Below are 22,735 nucleotides of genomic sequence, written 5' to 3'. Positions count from 1 at the left end.
AGTATATGTAGTCACAGAAAAAAAGGACATGATGTTTTCTGTAAAAGATAAAAATCCAACTTTGATATAATTCAATAATATTTAATTTGGAGGGAGATATATGGATCAAGGATTTGATCCCCAACTTTGAAAACTATTTAATTTGCCTTTAAAAGTCACTACTGCAAAGTCTTCTAAGGGTGAAGAAGTCAGAAAATGGAATAGTTGGTGACCTAGGTTTAGTTGAAATACATAGAATTCTGGAACATATCTCCATAGTAAGTAAAACATGTCTTTCAGAACACAATAAAAAAGTAAAAAAGCAAATAAAGACTATTTTGAATACTGAAAAATGTTCTGATTTCAGTCATCTTGAATAGTGCTAATTAAATAGCATATGAATTATGATACTATTCAAATGTTAACCAGTATGTTTTTTTCCTTCAAGGTATTTCTTTATATGCAGAGATAGATCTATTCTAGACTTCTGATTTTCAGAATAGACTTTTACTTGGCTTGTGTGGTGGTTTGAAGTTGTATGTACCCTTGAAAAACATATTCTTAAATTTAATCCATTCTTGTGGGTGTGAACCCATTATAAATAGGACCTTTTGACGAAGTTACTTTTTTCAGAGACGGAAGAAGATGGCGGCATAGAGAGGAGTGGAAGCTAGTTTGCCCCCCTGGAACAACTAATAAACAACCAGGAACAACTAGTAAATAATCTGGAATAACTGTGGGGGGACAAACGTGACTGTCCACTCATCATACACCAACCTGAATTGGGAGGAATGCCCGAGATAGCAGCATAAAATCTGTAAGCAAAAACTGCAGATCCAAGCCAGGAGCCCCCTCCTGCCACAGCCTGAACTGCAAAGCCTCATGGTGCTAGAGACCAGCACTCTCCTAACAGGTGAATATAGCTCAGCTGAGCTCCAACTGGGGTTTTAATTAACAAACGTGGACTGCTCAATACAAGCTATGAATCCCCAACAAGCAGACAGAGGCTCTTGGTGACAACTGACCTTGGAGAGCCGGAAGGTGGCTGTGGACTGGCCCTGAAAGGGGCTTTCTGTCCCTTTTTCAGCTCAGTGGAGAAAGTCTCAGCCATTTTCAGTTTCCAGTGTTCTGAACCAGACAAGGGTGGAGACTGCACAGGCAGAGAGTATTCAAATACTAATGACCTCTCCCTAGGGCGGGTATCTTCCTTATGAGGAAAGAGGTGGGGCCTAGCTCTACTACCCACCTTCCATTTAGAACTAGACCCCAGAGCCTGGGGGAAAACAGCCACAGGCCACACCTCCTAACACCAGTCTAGAGCTACAGGCTGACGGTGCCATCTGCTGGGCAGAAAAGCACAGTGATTTGAGGCCTCACAGGGTGTACCAATCTTCTAAGACACCCTCAGGGAAACCGGATACTATTGCCTCCTTCCAAGACCTGAGCCCATTCTGGTCTGGGAAAACCTGATTGGAGTAACTGAGGAAACCAGATACCTAGACAACAGAAAACTACAACCTACACTAAGAAAAATGAAGTTATGGCCCAGTCAAAGGAACAAACTTACACTTCAACTGAGATACAGGAATTTAAACAATTAATACTAAATCAATTCAAAAAGTTTAGGAAGATATGGCAAAAGAGATGAAGCAAATAATGAAAATACTGGGCATACATAAGGTAGAAATCGAAAGTTTGAAAAAAACAACTGGCAGAATCTATGGAAATGAAAGACACAACATGAGATGAAAGACACAATGGAAACATACAACAGCAGATCTCAAGAGGCAGAAGAAAACACTCAGGAACTGGAGAACAAGGCATCTGAAAGCCTACACACAAAAGAACAGATAGAAAAAAGAATGGAAAAATATGAGCAATGTCTCCAGGAACTTACGGACAAAATGAAAAGCAGGAATGTATGTGTCATTGGTGTCTCAGAAGGAGAAAAGAAGGGAAAAGGGGCAGAAGCAATAATAGAGGAAATAATTAACGAAAATTTCCCATCTCTTATGAAAGACATAAAATTAAAGATCCAAGAATCACAGTGTACCCCAAACAGAATAGATCTGAATAGGCCTATGCCAAGACACTTAATAATCAGATTATCAAGTGTCAAAGATAAAGAGAGAATCCTGAAAGCAGCAAGAGAAAAGCTATCCATCACATACAAAGAAAGCTTAATAAGACAATGTGCGAATTTTTTCAGTAGAAACCATGGAAACAAGAAGGAAGTGGGGTGTTATATTTAAAATACTGAAAGAGAAAAACCACAAACCAAGAATCCTATATCTGGCAAAACTGTCCTTCAAATATGAGGGAGAGCTTAAAATATTCTCTGACAAACAGAGAATGACGGAGTTTGTGAACAAGATAACTGCTTTACAGGAAACACTAAAGGAAGCACTGCAAACAGAAAGGAAAAGACAGGAGTGAGAGGCTTTGAACACAGTTTTGGGAGATAGTAGCACAGCAATGTAAGTACACTGAACAAAGATGCCTATGAGCATGGCTGAAAGAGGAAGGTTAGGATCATGTGGGAAACCAGAACAAAAGATGGAAGATAAAGAACTGGGACTGTATAACTCAGTGAAACCTAGGGTGCTCAACAATTGTAATAAAAGGTACAAATATGTTTTTACATGAGGTAGAACAAATAAATGTCAACATTGCAAGGTGTTAAAAAATAGGTTGGGATTGGGGGGAAAATACAATCAACTAGAGACTATAATTAACAGAAACATTATATTATGCTTCCTTTAATATAACAAAGGCAATATACCAAAGCTAAATGCACATGGCAGGGTGGGGCATAGGGGAAGGGTATGGGACTCCTGGCATTGATGATGTTGTCTGACTCTTAATTCTACTTTAGTTTAATGCTGTCTTTCCTTTTGTTGCTTTCCAGCTGTCATGTTTTTTTTTCCTCTCTCTCTCTTTTTTCTTTTTCTTTTGTCCCTCTACCTTCTTTGCCTCTTCCTCCTTCTTTGTGGAAGAAATGGAAATGTCCTTATATAGGAAGTGGTGATGGTGCTGAATACATAAATATGTGATTATAGGGAACCAACGATTGTTTACTTAGGACAGAATGTATGGTGTGTGAACAAAACCATCTTAAAAAAATGGGTTGATGAAGAAACTTTGGGGGCACTATATTGAGTGAAATAAGACAGACACATAAGGACAAATATTGCAGGGTCTCACTGATATGAACTAATTATAATATGTAAACTCATAGACATGAAATATAAGTTACCAGGATATAGAACAAGGCTAAAGAATGGGGAGCAGTTGCTTATTATGAGCAGAATGTTCAACTAGGGTGAACTCAAACATTTGGAAATGGACAGGAGTGATGGTAGCACATTGTGAGAATAACTAACAGTGCTGAAAGGTATGTGAAGGTGGTGGAAAGGGTAAGCTCAGAGTCACGTATGTCACCAGAAGGAAAGCTGGAGGTTAAAAGATGGGAATGTATAAAACAGTGAATCTTGTGGTGGACAATGTCTGTGATTAACTGTATAAATATTAGAAATCTCTCTCATGAACTAGAACAAATGTATGACACTAAAGCTAGAAGTTAATAATAGAGGGGCATATATGAAAAAATATACCTATTGCAAACTATATACTACAGTTAGTATTTTAACATCTTTCATCAACAGTAACAAATGTACTATATCAAAACTATGAATCAATAATGCAGGGGGGGTGGTTAGGGGTATGGGAGGATTTGAGTTTCCTTTTTTTGTCCTTATTTCTTTTCTGGAGTAACGAAAATGTTCTAAAAATTGACAAAAGAATTGTGGTGATCGATGCACAGCTGTACGATGGTGACATGGGCATTGATTGTACACTTTGGATCTTTGGATAGTTGTATGGTATGTGAACAATCTCAATAAAAAAATAAAGAAAAGAAGAAAAAAAGAATGTGTGGCCCATTTAGGATGGGTCTTAATCGTATAACGGGAGTCCTTTATAAGCAGAGTGAAATTCAGACAGAGAGAAAGCTGCAGGAAGTAAGAAGCTGAAATCAATGAAACCCAACAGAGAATGGAGAGGCCAGGAGAGGCTGCTATGTGCATTGCTGTTTTATGAGCTAAGAACCAAGGATCACCAGCATTGAGCCCAAGAACTCCACAGTCTTCAGGGAGAAAGCATCACCTCGATGATGCCTTGACTTGGACTTTCTTTTAGGCTCAAAACCATAAGCTAATAAATCCCCATTTCTAAAGTCAACCCATTGCATGGCATTTGCTTGAGCAGCCTAGAAAACTAAAACAGCTTATCAATTTCAAAATATTGCCTCTGAAACTCATAACAGGGGGTGGGGGCAATAGATTGAGAGAAAAACATTTTCAGTTTCAAAATCATGATTTGTAAAAATAAAAAGCCTGATTTTTTTTCATATTAAAAGTCTATATTTTAGTATTGAAAACCAAGGTCATAAAGGATTCAAGTCATAAAATTAATGCCATCAAGAAGAGATTTAGAAGCATTATAATAATGTAAGTTTTTTCTGCCTAATGGGATATGAAAAAATCTTCCAGTTGGGAAAAGGGAAGAGGAGAAGGGCCCTTTGCCCCACCCCAACTCCAAGACCTTGGGTGGATGAGATAACACCACCAGAAAAGTTTGGGGATCTAGGCACAGAGGTGATGGATAGGGAGAATAAAGGCCTTATTAAGATGTCCACATACCATGCCCGGAGTATCGGCAATAAAGTAGAATTCTACACGAGTTATCTAGGCCAGTGGGATTGAGAAAGTCTCTCTGAGTCTTCCAAGCACCCAGCATGTATGGGAAGCAGAAGCAACAGAATATTATTTCCATGTGGCCAAGAGGAGCAAACATATGGCATTGAGAGCCACATCTGAGGAGACCTTGCATCTCAGACAAGAAAATAATATGCTCCAGCATGGACCAAAGATCACTCTCCAGGTTAGCCAAGGCAGATGCCAATATGGTGGGATGATGGTGATGGGGACAAAAGGGATGATGTAGATTTCAGAGGATGGTAGTGTGAATTAATGATCACCAAGGACCAAAGTCACCTCCCATTTCCCTTCCCCCCACTGCCACCCAGAATGTAATGGCAAACCTAAGAGAGTGAATGCAGAAAACTCTAAATCAATGCAGGATATATGAGTGGTTGGAGTTAAATGTGGTCCATTGACTGGATTTCTGCCAATCAGGCTTCTATCAACAAGCAGGATTGGTACTGTTTTAGTTTGCTAAAGCTGATGAAATGCAATACACCAGAAATGGGTTGGCTTTTGCAATGGGCATTTATTAACTTACAAATTTACAGTTCAGAGGCCATGAAAAATATCCAAGTCAAGGCCTCAACAGGATGATACCTTCTTCTTGAAGAAAGGCTGCTGGTGATCTGGGGACTCCCCCGTCATATAAGAAGGCACATGGTGATGTCTGTCTCTCTCTTCTCTCCCAGATTTCACTGCTTTCAGCTTCTTGCTTCCATAGCTCAGCTTCTGGGTCCTTTCTCTGTCTTCTGTCTCTCTTAGCTTCTTTGGCTTTTATCCTCTCATAAAGGGTTCCAGTAATAGGATTAAGACCTACCTGAGACACACCTCAACTGAAATAATCTAGTCAGAAGGTCCAACCTACAATAGGTCTACACCCATAGGAATGGATTAGTTTTAAGAACATGATATTTTCTGGGGTATATACAGCTTCAAACCATCTCAGGTACTCAGATGTTGAGTTCCATTATAAAGAACATAAATAAAATTTTATTTTTAGTCAACCTGTGTTTATGGCTTAAGATTCAGATATGCTATACACGTATGTGAATATCTTATTCCAAACCTTCAAATAACAAAATGAAAACAGAGAGAGTCACATATTATCACAGATCAGTCATGTTTTGGGGTTACTATTACATTGCAGATTATTTAAGAAGAGTTAAATATTATGCCTTACACAATCTACACTTATTGGCCTATCATCATGAAAACTTGAAGGTTATTAGGACTTGGATGGGAAGCAGCAGCTCCTCATAGAATAGTGTTCCAAATAGAACACTAAAGGAAAATTATGAATATGAAAATTTTAAAGTACATTTTGATATTTATAGTAGGATACTCATGGCAAAATACATCTGTTGGACACCAAAAGTATTTAAAACTATGTTCTCTGCTGTTCTTAGATGTTCAGATCAGGAAAGATTTCTGTAGGGTAAATAGTTTTATTTGTGTAAACCTTGCTTCCCTTGCTTGTTATGACTTATTTTCCCCTTTGTTCCCATGGAAATGCCTAACCCCTCATTAATTTTCTATGGACAGGGAGTAACGAGTGTATACAGCATGACTGGTACATAGGGCTGATACAGGAAGAAACAGGTACGGGCAAAGACAGCCATGTCAATTAAATGTAGAAATCCAGTCTCATGACTGCAATGACATGGGACAGAACATAAAGAAAAGGCTATGCACATTTCACTGAAAACCCCCCAAGTCCTGTGATTTATTATGCCCCTGGTATTGTGTCTTCTTTGTTCTCTTCCTATATATACTGCTGCATATCCCCACTAGAATAGCAGAGTGCTACATGGGGTCCACTGTGGATTACATCTCCTGTATGTTAGCATCTCTAAAGGAACGTTTGTATGAGTCGTCCATGTCTTCCCAAGGTGTTGTTCTTTGGGCTCAAGAGCCAGGGCGGTAACACCCTAGGATCCGAGGCTGTGTTTCTATAGCAGCACAATTTCCTTTTTTATAATTATTGTCACCACAACTAAAAGTAGGCTAGCTAGAAAAACCATAGTCTTACACTGGAGATTTAAAAAAATATATTTCACAAAAGTGTAGAGTATTGGTACCCCTTTTTGAATTTGTGCATTTAAAAATACTCAAAGTTGGAATTGCTGGATAGTTTTATAACTAAACTAAGTTATCTAACCACTAAAAATTAATCCTGCACAGAGGTGGTCTGTTCAGTAGGAAATCACAGATTGGGCCAAAGGCAAAGAAAATATGTTGTCACATAAAGTGTAACAAAGTTTAATTGAGTTGGTATAAGAAGGGAAGAAAAGTCACTCCAACCAATCCCCAAAATTAAATATTAAAAAAAAACTAGAAGTATTCTATACTACTTTCAAACTTAACTTACGTATGTTATTTTATTTAAATATAAGCACCCTATAAATCAATGAGCAGACTTTTTTATTCTCATAATAGGAAAGGCAAATGAATTTTATATGTAGTCTTTAGAGTGCATAAAATACTGTGTTTTCCTTTTTACATGGCTAGCTTTGAAAAATACATAGAATAGCCCATTTGAAATCAGATCCATTTAAGACAGGCTTCTATTCATTTGTACTAGTTTAAAGACTACTAGAGAGGGTAGTTTAATTCCCTATCTTGATAAAGGACATTTTTTTTTTTTAATCTCCCATTTTATTCCAAAACTTTGTTTGTTTTCTGTTTAAATGAGGCTGAAGGACAGTGAAGTTATCTCAATTCTTTGCTAGTTCAAATGACCTTTGAGAAGGCAGCTTTAAAAAGAAAACACGTTTAAAGAGTTAGGCAATACACTCTTTTTTTAATCAAGAAATTTCAATTCACTAAAATCTGGAATTTTGTTTTGGGAGGAAAATGAGAGTTTGGCTTGAGTCCTACTCTTTGAAAGCCATTATAGGACAATTCACAGTGCATTACAAAAGTCTTTTAAAACATGTAGTGGCTCTGCAATTGGTTTTGACTTGCCCTTTTTCTTTATAGTTGCCCACAATACCAAATCCAAGAACCTAATAAATATATTAGTTGGTTAAATAAAATTAATCATATTTTTCTTAATTTATAAAACATTGCAAAGTAATAGAAGACTTCTGTATAATAATGGGAGCTAGGAAATAAAGTTTCTAGTGTTGGTTCTGTTGCTAACTAGTTCTGTGACCTTAGGTAAGTTATAATCTCTCTGAATCTTAAATTCCTTCTGAAAATTTAATCTGAAAAATAAGAGGGCTGTTTCCAAATCTAAAAAAGAAATTTAAAGCTTTGGCAAAATGTAAGAAAACAAGATGACAGCAATTGGGCAGGATATACCTGACTGTCGAAGGTGCTCTGGGTGAACAATACACAGTCAATGTTTATTCTTGTTGCTATTTAAGTCCTAAGAAGCTGGAAATATTTACAGAAAATACAGAAACACTCAGAAGTTACAAAAAGTCACCTGTCAGGTAGAATGAGAAATCTTTTTCTCCATAAGGATCGGAGAACAGAGAATTATGTATTCAAAAATTAGGATATTGATTACATCGAATTTTAATGGCTTATACTCTCATTATCCTATTATTTTTAACCAAGCACTTATTTTAAATAGTAACACACTCTAAAGATACTCGGGTTTAAGTTCATTTTCCACCTAACTTCAGAGGAATTTCTTATCCATTCATAAAGATTATTTCATTAAAACAAAGCAAATCCAAACAGCTAAACCTGATCTTTTTTTTTTAACAATCTGCAATTCCAATTTTTATTTGATAGAAAAATTATGACTGCCATTCAAGCATTGTCATAGGAAAATTTGCATTTTTAAAAGACATTTAAACAGTTTAGGGAAAAACTTTTAATTCCCAAAAGCACATATTTTTTAGTCTTAACTTTTTGTAAGATTCTAGCAGTTTTCTATTTCATTCACATTTTTTACACTCAATTTTTGCTGGACTGTTGTTTGTCAATATACAATATATACCAGGACTTATCAAAAATTTAGACTCAACACTAAAATGTGTACTAATTTTGAGGAAGGGGAGCAACTAATTAGTAAAAACTGCAAATCATTAAATATTTGATACTTTAAAATATGGTTATATTCAAATACATGTTGTAAAACAAACTAAGGGTCAACAAAGCATCTTCATATGTGCCTAAGGAAATGCAAAAGAATGATAATTTTGAAATTACATATAATTTTCTGCAAATATAAAGGTTTACTCTCTTGGGTATGTTAAACATCATCTCCTCCATAATGATTTCACAGGGCTACTTTTCAAATCCCATTGCCTCCCAATAATGTGAAGGTAAATTTAATAGAAGTAATAAAAAATAAAATGTATATTGAGCTCTTGCTATCTATCACTGTTAAGTGCTGTATATGAATTATCTAATTTAATTTACATGAATATCATAGAAAGAATTTTCAGATGAGAAAAGATCTAACAAATTTGCCCAAGGCCATACAATCTACTAAGAGGTGAAGCTGGGATTCAGAACCAGGTAATTTGACTCTAGACTGAGTCAAAATAATAAATTTTTTGAATTAGTAGAATTCTCAATTTTCTAACATATTAATAAACTTAAAAAACATTGTAGCTATATTACTTTTGTCATCCTTATTAGGATATGAAGTCTAAGAGAAAGACTGGTCTTGCTACATATTCCAATAATGAGTCTCATGGATTTGTACAGAGAAGATGACAAGTTTCTTTATGAACAATTGGCATGTCTTAGTCTTCCAATGTGTGTGTTTTGGAATTGTGCCATTCACTTATTCACCCATTTCACAGATTTTTATTTAGTACTTTCAAAAAACAGATAAGGTACCTACCCCAAGTAGCTATTACAGTGGGAAAAAGATTTTTTTAAAAAGTTTATTATAATTTCAGGCAGCAATATGAGTGAGAAAGAAAAACAAACCACAGTAAAGGAATAGAAAGTGACAGGTACATCTATCCCCTTCTCTGTGCATCTCTGTGTACCTACTTTAGTTAACCATGATACCTAACATTTGTGTCCTTATTATGTCCCAGACACTGTTAAAATGCTTTACATCTATTAACTCATTTATTACTCATAACAACGCTATGAAGTAAGTACTATTACTGTTTCCATTTTACAGATGAAGGAACTGGGCACAGAGATGTTAAGTAATTTGTTTAAAGTTCCCAAACTACTAAGTGGCAGACCTGGATTTGGACCCAATCTAGCCCCAGAGTTTGTTCACTTCTTAACCTCTATTCTAGACTATACTGATAAGGCAGGCAAAGACATTTTGAAGTACAGATGCTGTTGGAATAAATTTCAAAACAGCAACTTGGATCTAAAACCAAATAAGGAAGACTATTTAAGATGGGCAATTAAAAAAAAAAAAAAGATTTCTCTGAAGGGTGCATCTACATTGAGAAAACATTTAAAAGGCCCTGATTATATCTACTTGGGATCTGTATATGATATGTTGGATTGCACATTAACTGTATTTTCAAGAAATAAAACTATAGTCAGTTTTAGTTCTCACTTCTTCCCAATTCACTTACTAAAATTCATTATTAAAGAGTGTTACAGAGAGGTAAAACATAAATCAAGGGAAATAAAGCAAGAGATTGAAAAGGCAATTAGAAACCCTAGTCAAGGGACAAAGGGGAAATATTATTCTTTTCTTTTAATTTTTTTAAAATTCAATTTTATTGAGATATATTCACATACCATATAATCATCAAAGTGTACAATTAGTTGTTCACTGTACGACAACATAGTTGTTCATTCACCACCCCAATTTATTTTTTCAACATTTTCCTTTACCAGAAAAAGTGAAAATAAGAATAAAAAATAAAAGTAAAAAAGAACACCCAAATCATCACCCCCCTCCCACCCTATTTTTCATTTAGTTTTTTGTCCCCATTTTTCTACTCATCCACCAATACACTGGATAAAGGGAGTGTGATCCACAAGGCCTTCACTATCACGCTGTCCCCCCTTGTAAGCTACATTGCTATACAATCGTGTGTGATGAGTTTTTTAAAACAGGCAACTCAGATATCTGTGTTTAGGAATAAAAATATCTGGTTCCATTCTTCCTATGTTCTTTTATTTTTTTATTCATATTTATTGAGATATATTCACATACAATGCAGTCACACAAAACAAAGCATACATTCAATTGTTTACAGTACCATTATATCGTTGTGCATTCATCACCAAAATTAATTTTTGACATTTTCATTATCACACAAAAATAATAAGAATAAAAATTAAAGTGAAAAAGAACAATTAAAGTAAAAAAGAACACTGAGTGTGGTTTTTTTTTTCCTTCCCCCATTTTTCTACTCATCCATCCATAAACGAGACAAAGGGGAGTATGGTCCATATGGCTTTCCCAATTACACTGTCACCCTTCATAAGATACATTTTTATACAATTGTCTTCAAGATTCATAGATTCTGGGATGTAGTTTGACAGTTTTGGGTATTTACTGCTAGCTATTCCAATTCATTAGAACCCAAAAAGGGTTGTCTATATCGTATGTAAGAGTGCCCACCAGACTGACTTCTCGGCTCCTTTTGGACTTTCTCTGCCACTGAAGCTTATTTCACTGCCTTTCACATCCCCTTTTGGTCAAGAAGATGTTCTCCAACCCACAATGCCGGGTCTACATTCCTCCCCAGGAGTCATATTCCATATTGCCAGGGGGATTCACTCCCCTGGGTGTCAGACCCCATGTAGACGGGAGGGCAATGATTTCACCTGCCAAGTTGGCTTAGCTAGAGAGAGAGGGCCACATCTGAGCAACAAAGAGGCATTTGGAAGGAGGTTCTTAGGCACAATTATAGGAGGCCTAGCTTCTCCTTTGCAGCAACAGTCTTCCCAAACGCAATTCCTGTGGTAGAGGGCTCAGCCCATCAAACCACCAGTCCCCTATGCCTGTGAGCACATTAGCAGCCATTGAGGTGGGAGAGCTCAACACCCCCGCATTCTCCACCAGCTCCTCAAGGGGGCTCTGCATATTTTTTTCATCGCTTTTTTTTTTTAATTTACTTTTTTTAAAATCAACTATATAAAAAAATTAAACAAAATACAATAAAAAAAAATTTTGAACAAACCATAACAAGGGAGTCCAACATGTCCTACTCTACCCCAAGAAAATAACCTAATATAGCAACATTTCTGTGACCTTGTTCCTATCATACCCTTCAGAAATTAACAAACCATAGTCATTCCTGGGCATTCCCAGAATGTTAAATTTACCCACAATAGCTTATCGGCGTTTATTGGGTTATTGTTCTCCCTTCATTAATTGCTCTCTATTGCTAGTTCCCCTACATTCTATATTATAAACCATTTATTTTAGGAGTGTGTTGTTTAACCTCCAGGTGTTTGTGAATTTTCCAAGTCTCTGATGGTTATTGACTTCTAATTGCATTCCATTGTGGTCAGAGAATGTGTTTTGAATAATCCAATTTTCTTAAATTTATTGAGGCTTGTTTTATGTCCCAGCATATGGTCTATTCTGCAGAAAGTTCCATGAGCACTAGAGAAGAATGTGTATCCTGGTGATTTGGAACGTAATGTTCTATAGATGTCTGTTAAATCAAATTCATTTATCCAATTGTTTAGCTTTTCATTTTCCTTATTGGTCTTCTGTCTGGTTGATCTATCTATAGGAGAGAGTGATGTGTTGAGTCTCCCACAATTATTGCAGAAATATCCATTGCTTCCTTTAGCTTTGCCAGTGTTTGTCTCATGTATTTTGTGGCACCATGATTGGGTGCATAAACATTTAGGATTGTTGTTTCTTCTCGTTGAATTGCCCTTTTTATTAGTATGTAATGGCCTTCTTTGTCTCTCATAACATCCTTGCTTTTAAAGTCTATTTTATCTGATATTAGTATTGCTACTCCTGCTTTCTTTTGGCTGTAGCTTGCATGAAATATTTTTTCCCATTCTTTCACTTTCAATTTCTTTGCGTCTCTGTGTCTAAGATGAGTCTCTTGTATGCAACATATTGATGGTTCATATTTTTTGATCCATTCTGCCAATCTATATCTTTTAATTGGGGAGTTTAATCCATTTACATTCAATGTTATTACTGTGAAGGCATTTCTTGAATCAGCCATCCTGTCCTTTGGTTTATGTTTATCAGCTATATTTTTCCCCCCTCTCTCTTAATGTCCTTTAATAAACCAATATTGAATCTCTTTAGAACTGAAACTTTCTCCATCTCTCTCTCTTCTTTCTTTGTTTCTCTGTCGATAGGGCTTCCTTTAGTATCTGAAGTAGGGCAAGTCTTTTATTAGCAAAATCTCTCAGCATTTGCCTGTGAAAAATTTAAGCTCACCTCAAATTTGAAAGAGAGCTTTGCTGGATAATGTATTCTTGGTTGGAAATTTTTCTCTCTCAGAATTTTAAATATGTCATGCCACTGCCTTCTCGCCTCCATGGTGGCCGCTGAGTAGTCACTACTTAGTCTTATGTTGTTTCCTTTGTATGTGGTGAATTGCTTTTCTCTTGCTGCTTTCAGAACTCGCTCCTTCTCTTCAGTATTTGACAGTCTGATCAGAATATGTTTTGAAGTGGGTTTATTTGGATATATTCTATTTGGAGTTTGCTGGGCATTTATGCTTTGTGTATTTATATTGTGTAGAAGGTTTGGAAAGTTTTCCCCAACAATTTCTTTGAATACTTTTTCTAGACCTTTAGCCTTCTCTTCCCCTTCTGGGACACCAATGAATCTTATATTTGGAAGTTTTATTTTATCTATCATATCCCTGAGATCCATTTTGATTTTTTCAATTTTTTTTTTCTCCATTCTTTCTTTTGTTCTTTCATTTTCTGTTCTGTGGTCCTCGAGGAGGCCGAGTTGTTGTTCAACTTTCTCTAATCTCATATTATGAGTATCCAGAGTCTTTTTAATTTGGCCTACAGTTTCTTTAATTTCCATAAGATCTTCTATTTTTTTATTTACTCTTGCAATTTCTTCTTTATGCTCTTCTACGGTCTTCTTTATGTCCTTTGTATCCTGTGCCACGCTCTTCTTCATGTCCTTTATATCCTGTGCCATGCTCTTGTTGCCAGTCTGTAGTTCTTTGATTAATTCTGCCAAATACTGTGTGTCTTCTGATCTTTTGATTTGGGTGTTTGGTTTTGGGTTCTCCATACTGTCTGGTTTAATCATATGCTTTAAGATTTTTTGTTGTCTTTGGCCTCTTGGCATTTGCTTTACTTGATCCCTAATTTGTCAGAACTGCAGCTTGGAGGCGTACACTTTCTCTAACTAACCAGCAGATGGCGTCTGTGAGTCACCTATTCCCTTCAAGTCAGTTCTCCCCAAATTTGTCTTGTGGTGCATGGGGATCTGATTCTTGTGGGGTCCAATTGGTGCACCAAGTTTGGGTGTGTTGTTGGTGCTGTCCGCCCTGAATGTGGGGCGTGTGTCTGGGTGATTAGGGAGGAAGGGCAGCTTTAATAATCAAACCTTCCGGGTGTTCCTGGAGATTTAAGGCAGTTGCAGGAGGCTAAGCCTTCATTTCAGTCTTGCCACAGATTGTCTCTGCCGCTGACCCACAAGTCCTTGGTACTGGCGTCTGGTCCCTGGGATTTCTGAGTGGGTCCCTCTTCCAAGCCTTCTAGGACCTCTGCTGAGGGAACGTTGTGCTATGTCACAAGTGCACGCCATCCCTCAAGGGAAGTTCTGGGCCACCGGGCTGTGTAGGGCCGTTCCCAGCCTGCTGTAAGGATGGCTGAATGGGGCGTGTTGACTTCTCCCTTTACGCAGAGCTCTGCCTTCCCAGCTCCAGGACTATTAGCTGTGGGTGTGCGAAAGGCTACTGTCCACGCCGGATATTGTGGTGTGTGCACGTGATGCTGGAAACACTTCCTGTCACACTGGGTTTTTTGGTGCGGCTCTGGGCTGCGGTGCCGGAGTCAGGCAGGAGCGCTCCCAGTCTGCCGGGAAGATGGCTGCAAGGGGCGTGGTTATTTTCCCCTTTTGGCTCCCCTCTGCCTGCCTCGCTCTGAGACAATTAGCAGTGGGTGTGCAAAAGGCTATCTTCCATGCCAGATATTGAGGCGTACCCACAGTCTGTTCCTGCTGCGCTTCACTGTGTGGTTCTTGCTGCCATATCTGCAGGCATTTTTGTGTTTTTTAAAAAAGAACTAGTCCACCTCCAAATACCAACCCACGGTTTCCCCACACTGCAGCATGGCTGCTGGACATTCAGCCGGCTTATGCGTTTCAGAACGCAGACTCCCAGTTTCACCAAGTGCATAATCCCTGTGGATTCAGCAGAACTTGTCCAGCTGGTGCATCACTGGAACTGGTGTTCTGAGTCACTTTCTGGCTTTTACCTAGTATTTTTCATGGAGGTGTTTTTTTGCCTTGTCTCTCCTGGCCACCATCTTAGGTTCTCCCCAGGAAATAGTATTCTTAAGTCAAGATCTATAGTTGGATATTCATGTAGAAAATCATGGGTGTAATTATTGTTTGAAGTCAATGATAAAAGGGAATTGGTATATTTCATGTGTCATTTCATCTACAGAAATAAGGAAATGGTATAGATTATTCCAGCAGATATAATAGAAGACAGTACAGAGACTAGGGTCACAAAGAGGCAGAGGCACAGGCTGGGATTTAAAGTTCTCTAAATCCTCATATAGATTTACTTTATAATATTGTATGGGGACAACTATCCTGGCTGACAGAATCACATTTACTTTATACAGACCCAATCTGGCTAGAGAGGAAAGATTGACTACCTTTGCTGAACTAACAGTATAATAACTCAAATTAGTTCTGCTTTTTTTCAGTGACCTCAAATATGCTTAAGTGAGGAACAGCTATAGTAGAATACAGATATGATGCAAGGAAATAGACTTTAAGACTTTTCTTTCCCAATGACAAGCAAACTATGTAACAAAATTCAATGATAAGGATTCCTGTGAAATTAACTTCTAATTCAATCTCTAAGGGGAAAATGATTCAAGTACATTGCCAAAAAGGGAAATAGGCACTGGTATTTAATTATCAATACATAGATGAAAAGAAGACACAAGAAATCAGTCATTAACAGAGAATAGTGTTTATGCATCTACCAAAAAGTGGCCTGTATTTATTCATATCCTCTCCCACCCCCAACTTCCTCTTTTCTCTCTTCCTCTGTCCCTCTCTCCCTTTCTTTCTTTCTCTCTAATGTGCCCTTGGGTTGTATGCCAGCATTTCCCAAAGTAGGAAAGAACTAGTTCCCCTGAATTATGCAGAATTTAAACTTTGGTTCCTGAACAACTTTCAGCTCCAAAACCCAGGTTGAACTGACTATGTAGGCTGAAGAAGCAGTTGTCTAGTAAGAACATTTCACTGACATAATCTTAACAGATTCTAGTATATATCAAGAACATCCTTGTCTTCTTCCTGAGATATACCCAAAAGGAAAAAGAAAATATTGCAAATATGAAAATACTAACTGTAAAAGATTAGAAATTTTAGGATCAAGCCTTGAGAGAACACTTGTATTCTTTGGCACTTAATGCAAATATAGGAATGCAGCATGAAAGCAGTAGCAGTGTTCTACATTCTCAAATTTTCTGTGACTTTTTCCAATTCTGGTATTTAAAAATTCTAAGTGAATGAAACAATGGTCCTCTTTTCTCAGCAGTTTTTCTTGTTCAAGCTTGCCCTCAATGGAATATCTTATTTCTTAATTATTTTTTAATTCTTATTATTAAGGAAATTAACTAATAGTCCTAAGACTATTCGAAAGGAATAGGTGAGTGAACACCTATTTAATGTATCTAAATTGGCTCCATTTTATTAATTATTCCCCAAAGTGGGAAACACAGTATGGGTGGAGACTGTTCAACAAATTAGGAGAAATATGATCTCAAAGTCATTACTTATTATCTACTCTCACGTAATTTATTATTAAAATATAGTACATTTTCTTTTTTTAATACATTTTATATTGTGAAATATAATATATACAGAACAGTGATAACTTTCAGAGTACGACTTAACAAGTAGTTATATAGGTAATTCCAAAGAATGCTACGGGTTACAGTTCCACTGTTTCAGTTATTTCCTTATTGTGAAATATAATATATATAAACAAAGGTGATAACTTTCAAAATATGACTTAACAAGTAGTTATATAGGTAAATCCAAAGAATGCTATGGGTTACAGTTCCACTGTTTCAGTTATTTCCTTATTGTGAAATATAACATTTATACAGAAAGATGATAACTTTCAAAGTACAATTTCACAGTAGCTATAGAGCAAATTTCAAAAATGTCATGGGTTACAGTTGCACGATTTCAGTTATTTCCTTAAAGCCATCCCAATACCCCAGCATCCAAAAAAATATATCTATATAAAGATTCAGTATTCGTAATCCTTTGTTAAATCCTATCTTGTCTGTTGCTACCCCTTCGTCTCATTTAATCACTTTCTCAATCTTTAGGTCTGTCTAGGCAGTGATGACCCTAAGTTGTTCACGTTGAAAAGGGGTGTTGACATTATGGGGAAAGGGGCTGCATCTGGTTGATGTTCCTGAAGAGGCTGCTGCCTCTCTGTTTTGGGACTTATCTGGCATGGGCATTTTCTTAGCAATTAAGTTTAAAATCAGTAGCACCTGAAGCCAGGATACAATGAAAAGCAGGGCAGCAATGAACTTATGGTGTAAATGACAAAGCCAGTTTAGCTATGTAAGGCTGAAACAACATCTATCAATGCACAGGGAAAAAGAAGTCTAAATTCAATACACCAACCAATTTTTAGTTTGCTTATGACAAATAACTAATTTGTTTTATGAAAAGAAAATGTTAAAACCAATTGTGAGTCTGTGTCATGTCAAACTATTTCTGTCCTTATCCTTCTTATCCTTATCCTAACCACTGAAGAGATTTGACTGATAAATTTTTTACTCTTCGATGCTGGTTTTAAGGCTCATTGCTATTTCTGCTTGAAACTTCAGAAGAGACTATTAGTTTGGGACAATCTTAGGTAATATTCACAAAGCCAGGTTATACACTGGGTTGCTGGTAAAGGGAAATTTTGATAATAGTCAAACATATGAATCAATTAATTATTATGTTTTAGTAAAATTACTGACTAACACCCCATTTTGAGGCCTACAGTGATCCCTGCTCTGGAGGAATGAACAATCATTTGAATTACAATAAATAACTACTACTTATGCCTCTATTTTCTCAAGCCAACAATAAATTTCAAATTGTCTTAAATGGTTTCAACTTACTTCAGATCCTCTCTCTCCTTTTAGTCCTTGTTCACCCTGGTCACCTGGTTTGCCCTTTAATAGGAACCAAAAACAGAAAGCACACATGAAGCAAGGATCAAATAAATTATACTAATTTTTTTAAATGCCAGAATTAGAAAAGAATGGTTTCAAAACTTACGGGGGGCCCTTGTTGTCCAGTGGTACCTCTTAGCCCTGGTATACCTACATGACCCTAGGGATAGAAAAAATTATATTGTTAGAGTCAACACAGAAATGTGACTTAGAGAATTGGGCAGGATCACTTAAAAGGGTAGTCAAGTGTTGCAAAATTCAATTTAAATATCATGGAGATTATGATACTCTCTTAGAAACAGGATAGAACATAATAGCTACTGGATACTATAATGAATGACAAACAATGTAGGTGTTTTGTTTTGTTTTGTTTTCTCCATGTAAATAGTCAATGTAGTGGGTTGAATGGTGACCTTCCCCCCGCCCCCCAATCCGGAAACTGTGTATATATGACCTTATTTAGGAAAAGGGTCTTTGAAGATCTAATTAAGTTATGGACCTTGAGTTGAGATCATCCTGGAATATTCATATGGATCCCAAATCCAATGACAAGAGGGAGACAGACAGAAGACGGAGAAGGTCATATGCAGAACAAGGCTGAGATTGGAGCAGTGGCCTCACAGGAATGCCCACAGCCACAAGAAGCTGGAAGAACAAATGAATGATTCTATCCTGAAGCCTATGGAGGAGAGGGAGCATGGACCTGTCAACACCTTGATTTTGAACTTCTGATCTCTACAACTGTGAGAGAATAAAATTCTGTTGTTTTAAGCCATCTAGTTTGCTGCAATTTGTTACAGTAGCCTCAAGTTAATAACTAAAGTAATAAAGAGTTTGAGAACAAATTTCTTTTTCAACATATTCACACTGTGGGAGTATACTAAGGTCTCCATTTTTACAAAGTAAATTCATAGCCATTTTGATAGAAGGTTTACTGGGCTGAAGACTGGGAGCAACTACTACATATTATGCCAAGACACATCAAATACTCTGACATTTAGCAATCAGTCATCACCCTAGTTCTCCTAAAAAGGAAAGGCTGACCTACCATGTTTCCCTTTGCAAGTGGATAAACAGAAACTAGCAACAACCCAGGGGCATGCCAGGTGAGAGTTATGCAGGAAGAATTCTGCATGTAATCTCTTTTATCCCCTTCCCCGCTGTCTCCTTCACATAAGGTTCCTTTCTTCCTATTTTCTGAATATTACACAAAGGATGCCTTAGGAAAGATGGTTATCAAGCCCATCTCCTTTTTATGGGCTAGGAGAAAAAGGAATTACATACATAAGCTAACAATATTTATCTCACAGAAAGGTCATTTGAGCCTTCTTTGTTTGCACTCTATGAGGCAAATATTTGTAGGTTTTAAGTTTCAAATTCCTGATAAAGGAAATGAATCATGGTTAAAGGAGTGAACGTTGGCAAGAGAGAAAGGTTAGTTTGGAGAGCTTTCTATATAGCACATGGCCACAGTAAAGAAAAAAACATTACCACATATGACCCTCAGCAGCAAAAAATGAGCAGAGTCAGCAAATAACAGAATCAGGTTAATCAAGAGGGAGAGTTTGGTATATAGCCCCCAAGTAAATATGACTACCTGTAGACCACTTATGAAAGAGGATGCAGAAGTGGCTGGTGAGAAGCTTGGGTTACAGTATGAAAGTGAGAGTGAGCGAATGAGGAAATTAAAACAGCTCAGAATTATGACGGCAAATTAAGGCTTTGTCACCAACCTTGGCTATAATTTTAGAGTCCTTTACAGACTAGTCATAGAATACCTACTGCCTCTCTTTGCTTTGTGAAAATATGACACAGATCTGGCCAAAGACCATTTTTCTGCAGTGTTAAAAATTAAATATGTTGTAGTAAACATTATTATAAAGTTATATTTGTGAAGTCATGGGAAGTGATGAATTTTGCATGATTATATTCATGGTGGGATGAGTTGAATAGTTGAGGGGGGTTGGGGAGGATTTTGTAAGGGAAGTGAAGGTATGCTAACTCTTGAAGGAATAATGTTCCAGGCAGTAAAGTAAAAGGAAAACATTCTGGGTAGAGGGAACAGCATGAGAAACAAATGGATATTCATTGGAGAGAACATGTCATGTGGAGAATGGATTTGGGAGGGCTATGAGGAAGACAGAGAGACCAGTTAGGAAGCTATTGAAATAATACAGGAAAAAATTGAGCATCTGAACTAACATAGGGCAATGGGGCTCGATTCAAGATATATTTAAGAGTCCCAAAGAAGCAGCCCATTGACTGTGAGAGATGAGATACGAGATGAGAGGTGAGAAGTGTAAGACAGAGAAAGGGGGAGAAAGGATTAATCTGTTAAACAAAAACATATATATGGAGTACCTACTAAAGGATTCACTGTGCTAGTAGCTAGGAGGGTCAGATTTGGGGAGGATGATGATGCTATCGTTTGGGACATACTGAATTTGATGAACCTCTGATAATGTCCAATAGGTAGGTACCTGGATATGTGTGCCTGATGCTAAGGAGCAAAGGCCAAGTGGGGATTTAGTTATTGTTATTTCACGGCATGCAAAAAAATCTATGACTTTTGCCAAATCAAAGTAAAAAGGAATTTGTGATAGAACATAATTTATTCAATGTTTTTCTGGGACGTTGGCTTGTATACGTTTAGCCTGACTTAATATTGGGTGTCTGCTTGTTTCTGTACACACTCTTAAAAGTACATGTTGACAGGATAATATATCTAAACCCACATATCCCTTGGCTTTTCTGAACTTCAAGTGATTGTTTTGACCTAGTGATGTATATTTTGCTGGATAAGAGCTATAAGTAACTGTGTCTATTTTTATACTGATTAAATGTTCTTATATTGTATGTCTTAGATATGTGTTTTCCAAAGGGGGAGGCAGAGGCTGTATCTGGGGTGTCCAGTGTATCCATAGCACTTAGCTCTGTTCCTGGCCCATGACAGACACTTGAAGATATGCTGAATGAGCAGAGACTGAGTTTGTAGAAATTTTATCATATATAACACATAAAATGTGCCATGCATTGTGATGCCTAGTAAATATTTATTCAAGATAATGAGGAAGACACTTGAGTTTTGTCATTCTTAGTTTTTTTTAAGGGAATTAAAAACAGAGGTTGGTGAGAAGGATTGATAAAAAAATTAATTTCCAATTAGTTCACAGCCAAATAGAAGAAAAATCTGCATTATCCATTCCATTATTTCCTCCAACAGGATAATCATAAGTTCATCACAATTGTAAGAATATTTATGAATATAAAAGTATTTTTAAAAACCTTGGTGATTATTCAGTCACAAAAAGGAATGACATACAGAAACACACTACAACATGGATGAACCTTGAAAATTTTAAGCTAAGTAAAAGAAGCCAGACACATATTGTATGATTCCATTTACATGAAATATCTAAAAAAGGCAAATCCATAGAGACAGAAATCAGATTAGTGATTGCTAGGGGCTAGGGAGAGGGGGAATTGGGAAGTGGCTGCTTAATGGGATTTCCTTTTGGGGTGATGAAAATGTTCTGGAACTAGATAGTGATGATGGTTGTACAACACTGTGAATGCACTAAATGCCACAGAATCATACACTTTGAAATGGTTAAAATGATAAATTTTATACTGTGTGAATTTCATAATAGAAAAGTAGAGAGGCGGGGCAAGATGGCAGACTGGTGAGCTGTATGTTTTAGTTACTCCTCCAGGAAAGTAGGTAGAAAGCCAGGAACTGCGTGGACTGGACACCACAGAGCAATCTGACTTTGGGCATACTTCATACAACACTCATGAAAACGCGGAACTGCTGAGATCAGCGAAATCTGTAAGTTTTTGTGGCCAGGGGACCCGCGCCCCTCCCTGCCAGGCTCAGTCCCGTGGGAGGAGGGGCTGTCAGCTCCGGGAAGGAGAAGGGAGAACTGCAGTGGCAGCCCTTATCAGAAACTCATTCTACTGATCCAAACTCCAACCATAGATAGACTGAGACCAGACACCAGAGAATCTGAGAGCAGCCAGCCTAGCAGAGAGGGGACAGGCATAGAAAAAAAACAACACGAAAAACTCCAAAATAAAAGCGGAGGATTTTTGGAGTTCTGGTGAACATAGAAAGGGGAAGGGCAGAGCCCAGGCCCGAGCTCAGGCCCTGAGGCGCATATGCAAATCCTGAAGAAAAGCTGATCTCTCTGCCCTGTGGACCTTTCCTTAATGGCCCTGGTTGCTTTGTCTCTTAGCATTTCAATAACCCATTAGATCTCTGAGGAGGGCCCTTTTTTTTTTTTTTTTTAATCCTTTTTTCTTTTTCTAAAACAATTACTCTAAGAAGCCCAATAAAAAAGCTTCAAAGACTTGCAATTTGGGCAGATCAGGAGAGCTCTGAGACAAAAGGCAATAATCCAGTGGCTGAGAAAATTCACTAAACACCACAACTTCCCAAGAAAAGGGGGGTGTCCGCTCGCAGCCATCATCCTGGTGGACAGGAAACACTCCTGCCCATCGCCAGCCCCATAGCCCAGAACTGCCCCAGACAACCCAGTGTGACGGAAGTGCTTCAAATAACAGGCACACACCACAAAACTGGGCGTGGACATTAGCTTTCCCTGCAACCTCAGCTGATTGTCCCAGAGTTGGGAAGGTGGAGCAGTGTGAATTAACAAAGCCCCATTCAGCCATCATTGCAGCAGACTGGGAGCCTCCCTACACAGCCCAGCAGCCCA

At 37.5% G+C, this 22,735-nt stretch overlaps 1 protein-coding gene across 1 annotated transcript in view; it reads right to left on the bottom strand.

Annotated features, from left to right (window-relative positions):
- Nucleotides 1-22,735, bottom strand: part of COL24A1 (collagen type XXIV alpha 1 chain) — a 466,350-nt gene that overhangs the window by 83,653 nt on the left and 359,962 nt on the right. Inside the window, 2 exon segments of the mRNA XM_037826738.1 lie at nt 17,964-18,017; nt 18,124-18,177. Of these exon segments, the coding sequence (XP_037682666.1) occupies nt 17,964-18,017; nt 18,124-18,177 (108 nt within the window).

The sequence above is a fragment of the Choloepus didactylus genome, chromosome 2 (genome assembly GCF_015220235.1).
Source record: "Choloepus didactylus isolate mChoDid1 chromosome 2, mChoDid1.pri, whole genome shotgun sequence".
Lineage (NCBI taxonomy): Eukaryota > Metazoa > Chordata > Mammalia > Pilosa > Megalonychidae > Choloepus > Choloepus didactylus.
This window is presented reverse-complemented; position numbering and strand designations above follow the sequence as displayed.